Source organism: Portunus trituberculatus, chromosome 22, assembly GCF_017591435.1.
Source record: "Portunus trituberculatus isolate SZX2019 chromosome 22, ASM1759143v1, whole genome shotgun sequence".
Classification (NCBI taxonomy): Eukaryota; Metazoa; Arthropoda; class Malacostraca; order Decapoda; family Portunidae; genus Portunus; species Portunus trituberculatus.
In genome coordinates, this window is record NC_059276.1 from 2,980,464 (window position 1) to 2,992,361 (window position 11,898).

General features: G+C 39.0%; 1 protein-coding gene across 1 annotated transcript; it reads left to right on the top strand.

Annotated features, from left to right (window-relative positions):
* The first annotated feature begins 468 nt into the window (after positions 1 to 468).
* Positions 469 to 10,846, top strand: LOC123507471 (NADH dehydrogenase [ubiquinone] 1 alpha subcomplex subunit 6-like). The gene is made up of 3 exons (XM_045260370.1): positions 469 to 629; positions 5,400 to 5,515; positions 9,969 to 10,846. Exons 1-3 carry the CDS (start codon positions 503 to 505, stop codon positions 10,095 to 10,097), a joined length of 372 nt encoding a protein of 123 aa, XP_045116305.1. The 5' UTR covers positions 469 to 502; the 3' UTR covers positions 10,098 to 10,846.
* Positions 10,847 to 11,898: the final 1,052 nt, after the last annotated feature.

Consider the following 11,898-nt stretch of genomic DNA (forward strand, 5'->3'; position numbering starts at 1 on the left):
GATGATATAGTTAAGTTTAATTTTTCGGCTCCGTGTAATATCAATAAAACTCCACACAGTATGATGTCAAAGCTATATCAAAATTACGAAATAAGCGTTAAAATAGTTGCAGTGTTCTAAAAAGAAAGAGTTTTAATAAATACAGCAAAGAAAATTTGATGAACCTCAAAACATTCAGATCCACATAATTCTATTAACATCAGTTATAAAAAAAAAAATAGAAAAGAAAACAGTTTATCTTAACCACACACTCTTATAACATTGTCTACTGAATTTTAAGGCAAAGAAAGAGAAAGAAAATAGTGAAAAAAAAAAAGTGCGATTGTAATTATGCAAAAAAAATATTTGCAGATAAGTAAATGAATAAATTTCTACATAATATTAATTAAACACGAGCTTTTTTATTAACTAATTTAACTATTAAACCATTAAAACAGTGAAGGGAACAAGAATGGAAACAGGACACATGAGGAAGAAGAGGAGCGCAGTCAGCTGTTGCAAGATGGCGTCTAAGTTAGCAAGAGCTGGTGTTCGGCAAGTGAAACCCATCTTGTCTGTGGACCATGGGGAGGCCAGGCAACGTGTACTCAACCTGTACAAAGCGTGGTACCGCCAGCTGCCATACATAGGTCAGGAGGGGGGAGAAAGGCAGTGTTTGGTGACCTAGACAGACCCGGTGCTTGTTTGTCTATTATTGTTATTATTACCCGATATTCTTTAATAGTCGTGACATGTGTGTTACTAATTAGTTTATGTAATCTGCATAGGTCAGAAAGGGTGAGAAAGGTCATGTTTTGTTAGCCTAGAGAACCCATTCACTTGTCTGTATATTATCAACAGATAGATTACGTTATGTTAAGGTAGGTTTGATTGGATTTAGGGTGGTGTCGGGCCATCTCGGCCCATCGCTGTCTCGGCCCATTTCAAACGCCAACTCGGCCCATTTCAAACGCCAACTCGGCCCACTTACATGACCAAGTCGGACCATTATCTCCACCAACTCGGACCATCTGTTCTACTACTACCCAGTTCAATGTGTGCTACATTTTCCTTTTCAGCTATTAATGGAAGCAGTAATTCAATAGATACACTTGTTATACACCAGCAGGTTTTCTGATATCTGTTCTTGATATGAGAGAAAGAAAGAGATAATGAGAGGGAGGGAGGGACTGAGCAGAGAGAGAGAGAGAGAGAGAGAGACTGACTGACCGTGGCCCGTCCTTATCTTATCAGGTGTCAGTTATTTTCCCTCCCTCCATTTCCCATATTTCTCTCTCTCTCTCTCTCTCTCTTCGTTCCTTCCAGAACAACATATTCAAATAACTTTTTCTAGCTCTGAGTCGCAGGTACCTGTCGGATCTTGTCGTGAGTTGACGATCGACCTATATACGTGATACTTGGATTACTGGACGATGGACACCAGCAGATTGGTGCGTGTTTGGTCAAAGCATACGCACAAATAATGACGTAGAGGGATATCACCAAGGAGAGTAAAGCTTTTACCCTTTACTCTCCTTGGATATCACCGACGATTAAATGCTGCTTGGCTCTTTATGTATTGTCTCTTTTTCCATGTTTATGAAATTAATTTTGTTCATATGACTGACACTCGTCCACACATACCACTTCTCCACTTAGTGAGAGTGTACAGTGTATTGTGTGTGTGTGTACACATACACAAGCGAACATAAACACACAAACACACGCCGAACCGCCAGTTCGGAAAATTATAATTATAATTGTACTAGTTACAAGAGGGATTTCACACACACAAACACACACGTGTATCCCTCCTCCCTACCGTCAACTGCTGTCAACCCTCCCTTCCTCCCCACCCCCTATCCCTTCCCTCCCCCCTTTCATTAGTAACGTGACGTGTTTGTGATTTTCGCGTGTGTGTGTGTGTGTGTGTGTGTGTGATTTTGTGTGAGTGTGTGTGTGTGTGTGTGTGTGTGTGTGTGTGTGTGTGTGTGTAGTTACAAACACACACACACACACAAACACACACACGTGTACACACCTCCTACCTCCAAACCCTCCCTATCCCCTCCCTCCCTTCCCTCCCTCCTTTCATTAGTAACGTGACGTGATTAAAAAGCGAGGTGGTGGACTGCTTTGGGAAACAGGTTAGATTTCGCCTGCACTTCGACGAAGAAGGACTGGTCACTCAATATGGAGAGTAACTGTTTGGTCTGCGGGAATACCGTGCGCCCTTTACAGGTAAAATGAAATCTAAGTGTATTCTTATAATGTGATAATCACATATTGGTACGCGGATGAAAAACTGTGTGTGCGTGTGTATGTGCATGTGTTTAGAGAGCCTGCAGACTCTTTATTAATGATACTTTTATATTATTTACAGGAGGCGTTGTTATGCGATAGTTGCAATTTGTGGCAACATCGTAAATGTGGAACTGAATAACTAGGGCCGCATATCGTGCAGCAGTGAGAGAAGGAGGAAATTGACTGGATGTGTCACCTGTGCTTCTCCCAAGCAAATGAAATCCCAGTGCCTATCAATGGTGCAAATGAAATCCCAGTGCCTATCAATGGTGCTGTGGCAGCAGGGCACTCTGAAACAGAAAGTCCCAGTGAAATTGTGACATATGAAAAAGTTTGTTCTTCCACACAGAGAGGGCAACATAAACTTATAGATAGTGTCGGGTATTCATACACTGTGAAAAGGAAAACTAACGTTTGTGTACATTGGCGTTGTACTGTAAGAAATAAAACACAACATGCCCTGCAGTAATAAAAGAACATAATAATAATGAGTATATTCGGGAGAGATGGACCACTGCCATCCACCCGAAGCCTGCCCTGCCCTCTCATCAAAAGTGTCATCCATAGTTAAGACAAAGGCAATGGAAGATGTCTTCCGCCCCGCAGCAGACATAGTAGACGAGGTTCTAAGGGAACACGTGGACCCAAATGTTCCTCTGACTTCACTTCCTGCTCCTATTAACTTGGCGCGTCAAGGAAACCGAAGACGCAGGGCAAACAGACCAGACGAGCCACTTGACCTGAACTTTGACTTAAATGAGGATCACATACCATCAGAGTTTTTAAAATATGATGTTCGTGTAGGTGAAAGGCGCCATTTGATTTTTGCTACTAATGATCAGCTGAAGCTACTTGCAAAGGCAAAACGATGGTATGCTGACGCCACTTTTAAAGTTGTGAGACAGCCCTTCACGCAGCTCTTTAGCATTCATGCATTTGTGCAGCGTGATGGAAATTTTAAACAAGTTCCTCTTTTATTTGCTCTAATGTCAGGAAAACGGAGGAGAGACTATAAGAAAATTCTGGCTAAAACAAAAGAAATCATCGGTGATAGTTTTAAATTAACGGAAATTTTAATTGATTTCGAGGCAAGCGTTTGGCGCGCAATTCCTGAAATCTTCCCAGAGGTTGAGATTCGTGGGTGTGTATTTCATTGGGGCCAAGCCGTATGGAGGAAAATGCAAGAACTTGGCCTTCAGAGTCCTTATACTAATGACGTTGATATGCACAAGTACTTAAGAAAGCTACTTTCTCTGCCATATGTGCCAGCCGAGAACATTGAAGATTTATTCATGAGATTTTACAGGAAAGCCAACGGATCGCCACCACTGCTACAACTTCTTGACTATGTCAGGACAACGTGGATTACCTCAAGCATATGGCCTCCGACTTCTTGGTGCGCATTCCAACGAAGTATACGCACAAACAACGATGTTGAAGGTTGGCACTGCAGACTAAATTTGAAGGCGAGGAAAGGCCAACTAAACTTTTACCTGTTAGTAAAACTTCTACATGATGAAGCCAAGCTGGTCTCCATTCAAGTAAGGTTTTTGTCGGATGGAAAAGTTTTGAGGTACCAGAAAAAAAAGTATCGGAAACAACATGGACAACTTGTGTACCTATGGGAAGAATTCAATAATGGCCAGCGTTCTACCAAGAACTTACTAAGGGCTGTCTCACATCATATTGCAGTTAATCCATAATTTTAACATTTGATTGCATGTATTTTATTGTTTTTAGTTGTATTTTACTTTTGGTTTCATTTCATTGTTTTTAGTTGTATTTTACTTTTGATTTCATTTCATTGTTTTTAGTTGTATTTTACTTTTGATTTCATTTTACTGTTTTTAGTTGTATTTTACTTTTTTATTTCATATTACTGTTTTTAGTTGTATTTTACTTTTGATTTAATTTTACTGTTTTAGTTGTATTTCACTTTGTGATTTCATTTTACTGTTTTAGTTGTATTTTACTTTTGATTTCACTTTACTGTTTTTAGTTGTATTTTACTTTTGATTTAATTTTACTGTTTTTAGTTGTATTTTACTTTGTGATTTCATTTTACTGTTTTAGTTGTATTTTACTTTTGATTTCATTTTACTGTTTTTAGTTGTATTTTACTTTTGATTTCATTTTACTGTTTTTAGTTGTATTTCACTTTTGATTTAATTTTACTGTTTTAGTTGTATTTTACTTTGTGATTTCATTTTACTGTTTTTAGCTGTATTTTACTTTTTTATTTCATTTCACTGTTTTTATGAGTTTTAGCCTTTGTAAGTCTACATATTGTAAGTCTACTATCAATATCAAATATTAGTATCGCTGCTCATTCAGTTTCTGCCACGCTCTTGTCATGAAAAAAAAATGATAGCAATTTCTACATGGGCCGAGTTGGTATTCTAACGGGCCGAGTTGGTATTCTAACGGGCCGAGTTGGCGATGGGCCGAGATGCCTAGTTGGCGATGGGCCGAGATGCCGATGGGCCGAGACAGCGATGGGCCGAGTTTGCCTAGGAGCTTTAGGGTTAGGTCAGGGCAGATAAAGTTTGTTTTGGTTTAGTTGATCGGAGAAACAGGAAAAGCACCAAGTCTTGTATTTCCTAGGAAAGCCAAAGAAAACAAACTCATTTTGAACACAGCCTAAATGATTCGGCCTAAAGGGAATAAAGCGTAAATGACTCTTGGCCTAAAGGGAACACAGCCTAAATTATTCGGTCTAAACGGAACAGCCTAAATGACTCGGTCTAAATGGAACACAGCCTAAATTACTCAGTCTAAAGGGAACACAGCCTAAATTACTCAGTCTTAGGGAACACAGCCTAAATGAGTTGAGCTTATAAACATAAGTAGACAAAAAAAAAAAAAAGTGTTTGTATGGAAAGAATCTTAACCTGCTAGTTTTGACAGTGACTAGTTATGTATGAAGCAAAAACAGGAAGAGATTAGCAATGAAATTAATATTCTTAAATCATTCAAACCTAACAAACAAATGATAATGTTATCTCAATACTTATTAGTTTGTGTCTTAAAAAGGAAGTATATTAACTCTCTCTCTCTCTCTCTCTCTCTCTCTCTCTCTCTCTCTCTCTCTCTCTCTCTCTCTCTCTCCACACCAGTGATGGATTATGATCTTCCCAAGTCCAAGGAGGAATGTCGAGCTAAGTTGAGAGAAGAGTTCATGAAACACCGCCATGTGCAAGACATAAGAGTCATCGATATGCTGGTCATTAAAGTAAGCCCCACACACACACACACACACACACACACACACACACACACACACACACACACACACACACACACACACACACACACCGCGCTCCATGGAGAGCGGACGTGCCTCCTGCTCAGAGTGGCATCTGACTAGCGCTCCACACGCTGAGCAGTGTGCTTGGGTGAGGGTCGTTATTGGTATTGAAGGGTGGCCGGAGCAAGTGAGCGAGTGTGCAGAGTGAGCGTGGCCTGGTGGCGTGTGCATGAGAGTGGTCGGAGGTGTGAGAACCTCCGCACTCCAAGCGACGGAGCGGGAACCACACAAGGGTCAGCCATAGCAGCCGCTGGCGCATCCCACCACACACACATAGCTACCAGGCCTGGCCCCCAGTGACCACACACCCACATGCTCCCAGGAAGAGTAAAAAAATGGATAGACCGGTAAGAAATAAATTACCAAATTCAAAATATGCCGATGAGGCCCAGGGAGCAAAACCAAAAGTGGCCAGTCAAATTTTCCATTTTCCAAATGGACTGAGTCGAGGGAAGCAGAGATGGTTGGATTACAAGAAATAATTAAAGATCAGTTGAAGGAAGACAAAAAAGAAAGGTCCAAGGAACTGGTTAATGTTATGAAGAATAAGGAAACATTGATAAGAGAAATAGCAGAAAAGAAGAAGAGTGTGTTAATATTTGGGATGAAAGAACAAAATATAACATATAAGCCTAAGAGAATTAAGGAAGAATTAAAAACGGTAAGAGATCTGTTCAAAAATCTAAATGATGATGAAAAAAAAGACCTACAAGAAGTGGAAGAGATCCATAGACTGGGTCCGTATAAGGAGGGGAGTGAGCAGACCGATTAAAGTAGTACTGAAGTCACAACAATCTGCGCGGAGGATATCCTATAAAGAACATCAAAGTTAAGAGAGATAGAAGGTTGTAAAGAGGTGTTTGTGAGAAAGAATAGAAATGAGGAAGAGAGGAGAAGATATAAGAAATTGTTGGAAGAGGCGAGAAGGAAAAATGATGAGTGGTCTGAGAAGGAAAGAGAAAAGTTTTTTTGGAGAGTTATAGGAGAGTGAGTCAGAAAGTGGTATGTGGAAAGAAGGAATGCGGAGAAACCCCTAGACTCTAGAGGGAGCAGTGGGTGGACCGTAATGTATACTAATATAGATGGGATACTGTCAAGTAGATTGGAATTGCAAGACTATATGATGGTGGAGAAGCCTGATATAGTGTGTTTGACTGAGACAAATTTGCATGAAAAAACAAAGGTAAATTTGGATAATAAATATAATATATGGAGAAAGGATAGAGAGAGTAAAGGTGGAGGAGGAGTTATGATTATGATGAAGAAAGAAAGAAATGTGGATAAGGTTTGGTATGGGAAGAACAATGCAGAAGTGATAAGCATAAGGATAAAAAGTGATGGAAAAGAATTAATAATCATGGTGACCTATGTACCTCCTAAAACAAATTCTTGGACATTAAGGGAATACGACAATATGATCAAGGATACTTTACAGAGTTTGGAAAGTGTATTATCTGGAAAAAGAAAGGTGATACTAGTAGGAGATTTTAATTGTAAGGAGGTGGATTGGGAAAATCTAGTAAGTGGTGTTGGAGAGGAAGCATGGGGAGAGAGATTTCTTAATCTAATGATGGAAAATATGATGGAACAGAGGGTGAAAGAAAATACTAGATATAGAGGAGATGATGAACCGGCTAGACTGGATTTGGTGTTAACAAGAGAAGTGTACCTATGTGGAGATATACAATGCAAATGTCCTTTGGGAAAGAGTGATCATGTGGTTATGGAAATGCAGATAGCAACAACACAGCGAAGGAAAGACGAGACATACAGGAGTGGTAGATTGAATTATAGAAAGATGGACACAGAAAGTTTGAAAAATTATTTCAGAAAATTAGATTGGGAGATGTTACAAATCAGAGAAGTGCAAAAAAAATATGAGATTTTTATGAAATATTATAAAGAAGGAGTTATGAAATTTGTACCAAAGTATAAACCGAGAGAGGAAGGAAGAAAGGATTGGTTTAATGCAACTTGTGTTAAGGCTAAGGAAAAGAGAGATGTGGCTTGGAAAAGATGGAAAAGAGCAGGAATATACTAAATAAGGAGAATTATAGAGTGGCGAGAAATGAGTATGTGAGGGTAAGGAGGAGGAAGAAAGAAAATTTGAAAAGATATTGTAGACAAGAGTAAGGAACATCCAAAATTGTTTTACAGGTTCATAAATGGTAAACTTAAAAGAGAGAGTCCATTGAAAGATTAAAAGGAGAGCAAGGGATAGTAGATGACCCTAAGAATATAGCGGAATTGCTAAATAATAGGTTTCAGCAAGTATTTACTAAAGAAACAATGTTTGTAAAGCCTCAGAATGTACAAGGAAATGTGCACATGGATGACATTAAGATACCTAAAAGGAGTTATATAAAATGTTGGAGGAACTTAAAGATGATAAAGCGATGGGACCAGATGAAGTTTCAGGAAAATTATTGAAGGAGTGTAGAGAAGAATTGATTGATCCATTATATGATATTATAAGGTGCTCATTAGAAACAGGGAAGTACCAGTAGAGTGGAAAAGAGCTGAAGTGGTGCCCATTTATAAGGGAGGCAGTAAGGAAGAGCCTCTTAACTATAGACCTGTGTCTCTAACAAGTGTGGTCGGTAAGATTTGTGAGAGGGTGATAAAGAAATATTGGATACGGTTCCTGGAGGATCATAAGTTATTATCGGATCATCAATTTGGCTTTAGGAAAGGGAGGTCATGTGTAACAAATCTACTGAGCTTTTATTCAAGAGTGGTTGACAAAATACAAGAGAGAGAGGATGGATGGACTGTGTATATTTGGATTTAAAGAAAGCTTTTGACAAGGTACCTCACATGAGACTGCTATGGAAATTAGAGATTTATGGAGGACTGAAAGGAAAAGTGTTAAAGTGGATGGAAAACTACTTGAGATGGAGGGAGATGAGAACGGTAATAAGGGATGCAAAGTCGGACTGGTTGGTGGTGGAGAGTGGAGTCCCACAAGGCTCAGTGCTGGCACCAATACTTTTCCTTGTATATATTAATGACATGCCAGAGGGAGTAAACAGTTATATTAATTTGTTTGCGGATGATGCGAAGTTGTGTAGGTGTGTGAAGAGTGAAGAAGATTGTGAAATTTTACAGGCAGATCTGGATAAGATTTGGGAGTGGAGCAAGAGGTGGGAAATGGAATTTAATCTGAGCAAAAGTCATGTGATGGAGATGGGGAAGAGTGGAAGACAGCCAAGAGGGTCATATAAGATGGGTGAAGAAGTAGTGTTGAAAAAGGTGGAAAAGGAAAAGGATTTGGGAGTGATAATACAAGACCATGGGCAGTTTGAGGCTCATATTGATAAGATGTTTGGAGAAACGTATAATTTGATAAGAAATATTGGATTAGCCTTCCATTATATGGATAAAGATATGATGAAGAAATTAATTAGTACGGTAATTAGACCAAGATTGGAATATGCTGGAGTGGTTTGGTCCCCTTATAAAAAGAAGCATATAAGGAAGTTGGAGAGATTGCAGAGAATGGCAACAAAAATGGTTCCGGAATTGGCAGAAATGACCTATGAGGAGAGATTAAAAGAAATTAATTTGCTTACCTTGGAACAAAGAAGAGAAAGAGGAGATTTAATACAGGTTTATAAACTGTTGAACGGACTGGATGAAGTGGATAATGAGCAAATGATGTTGAGAGAGAAAACTTAAATAGAACTACGAGATCGCATAGTAAAAAGATAGCCAAGGGAATATGCTTGAAGGATGTGAAGAAATATAGTTTCCCACAAAGATGTGTGGAGGTGTGGAATGGTTTGAGTGAGGAGGTGGTGTCAGCGAGGAGTGTGCATAGTTTTAAAGGAAAGTTGGATGTGTGTAGATATGGAGACGGGGCCACACGAGTATGATACCCAGGCCCTGTAAAATTACAACTAGGTGAATACACACACACACACACACACACACACACACACACACACACACACACACACACACATGGTGGAAAACAGTGGAAAAGTGGAATGCATTAAATGATGTTGCAGCACATAATGTGCATAGCTTTAAAGAAAAATTAGATAAGTGGAGCTATGGAGACAAGACACTATGAGTCCCGCTTGAACCCTGTACAAGACAACTACATAAATACACACAAATGTTTTACCTGCCAATAATTTGTAAGTTTTAGAAAATATGTGTTTAATTTCAATGGACATCACTTCAAGTTTTATTAAGGATTTTACAAATCCAAATTTCTTCCTGTCTCAGTTTATCATTTTAGGACACAAATAATCAATGCTGCTGTTACTTCTGCATGTTGCATTTCTATCACATCTGTACAGGATTACTATTAGAATTACTGTTACATTTAGTAATCATGGTATGTGATCTTTCTTCTTTTGCTTCCTTGCAGGGCCAGATGGAACTCAAAGAAACCGTTGAGATCTGGAAGCAGAAGCACGGCCTGATGGCTTACTGGAAGGACACTGTGGAGGAAAAGCCCCAGGGATTCCTTAACAAATTCCTGGATGGTCATGAGTAAAGTGGTGTGCTGCATTGTGTCACCCCAGCTCACTGCCTGTCCTTGCACACCATTGACAGCAGAGTGTCTGGACTATTCTTTTAAGTCAGGCTGCACACACACACACACACACACACACACACACACACACACACACACACACACACACACACACACACACACACACACACACACACATATAACTGGAATGGGTTGCAGGTGTCAATGGAAATAAGGAATGTACATCAACTAGGGGAAAAAATTGAAGATACAGAAACTATACCACATAAAATTAACTAAAGTTCTTACACACACACACACACACACACACACACACACACACACACACACACACACACACACACACACACACACACACACACACACAAGTCCTTAGACAACTGTCTTCACACCCTGTACATGAGATCTTTAACATGTTTAAAGACTGGAAAAAGAGTATCCTTGTGACCTCAGAATTGTAGCAACATATGGCAAGTGAAGGAAGTTAGGTGAGGGAGTTGTGTGAAGGCTTAATTGTACACGTCTACTGCAGATCAGTTGTGAATGAAGACCTTTCCTATCTGCCTTGTGGTGTTTGGTTTCCAGCACTAGTCCAAACAAAGCCTGAGGAACATCAGTGGAAAGTCACACCTATCACTGTATTATTACCATCTTTACAAACCAGCATAGAGTGTATTTATTTGTTAAGTCGTGTACATAGCTAAATAATTCCTTGTAGATGTTTTTATTAAATAAAATTGTAGTGAATGTGTATTGTTTGTTTGAACTCCAGTGGAGAGAGAGAGAGAGAGAGAGTACTATGAATTCATTCTTAATAAACACAGTACAACGTGCTAAATCCATGATTTAAAAACAAACAAACATTGCACTATAAATAACCTAACCAACTCTCTCTCTCTCTCTCTCTCTCTCTCTATATATATATATATATATATATAGAGAGAGAGAGAGAGAGAGAGAGAGAGAGAGAGAGAGATTTGCGGCGCTGCAGTACCACAAATTCTTGTTCAGCCATTATCACTTGTCATGAGCCTCTTTTGAAGCCGCCTCCTGATTTATCAACAGCTAGGAGTTGCTCATAACTCGATGCAAACTTTTTTGTATTAGTTACTCCTACTACTCTGAGCTCCTCTTAGAAGGTTTATGAGCTGCATCCAGCTCATAGCAGACTTCGGACCATTTCTGCATACTGTTCTTAAAAATCTTCAAGAGTGCATGTAGCTTCTGAGAAATTATATAGACACAGTGGCAATTTAGCTTATAAATAAGTTTTGATGACAAGAAGTAAAGCTTATATCCCTAATAAAACCTATGACCATTATTACACCTGTGTTTAACAACTCACAAAAGGTGATTAAGACAGTGCATCTCCACTAATGTCCACCAAGTGAAGTGATCACAGTCAGATAATGAAAAAAAAAAAAAAACGACGCTCTGATAAAGTGTAGATGCAACACGTCGATCATTTCCAAGCACATATCAACTAAAATTCACTTACTGAATTTTGAAGTCTACGTAGAGGAAAAAGGAAAGGAGTGACCAAGACAAGGTAAGTACACAGTTCTAAGCAAGCAAATTATTATGAACGCCATGGAAGTAAAGAGTTTAGTTGTCGCATCCATCCAATCACTGCTCAAGAACACACACCAGCGATTAATAAAACATGTTCATTTCTTTGTTTTCTTATTTTACATGTTCGACCGATCAATGGAAAAGTTCTCATGAGTATTTTTTTTTTTTTTAATAATGGTGCACAGCCTTACTTAAAATTTAATAATTATATTCCTGTAATTAATCTTAC

Excerpts from the sequence above, each read along its gene's own strand:
- LOC123507471 (XM_045260370.1), top strand. The coding sequence starts at position 503 with ATGGCGTCTAAGTTAGCAAGAGCTGGTGTTCGGCAAGTGAAACCCATC. Across the intron at positions 630-5,399 it reads CCGCCAGCTGCCATACATAG|TGATGGATTATGATCTTCCC; the intron begins GTCAGGAGGGGG and ends TCTCCACACCAG. Across the intron at positions 5,516-9,968 it reads TCGATATGCTGGTCATTAAA|GGCCAGATGGAACTCAAAGA; the intron begins GTAAGCCCCACA and ends GCTTCCTTGCAG.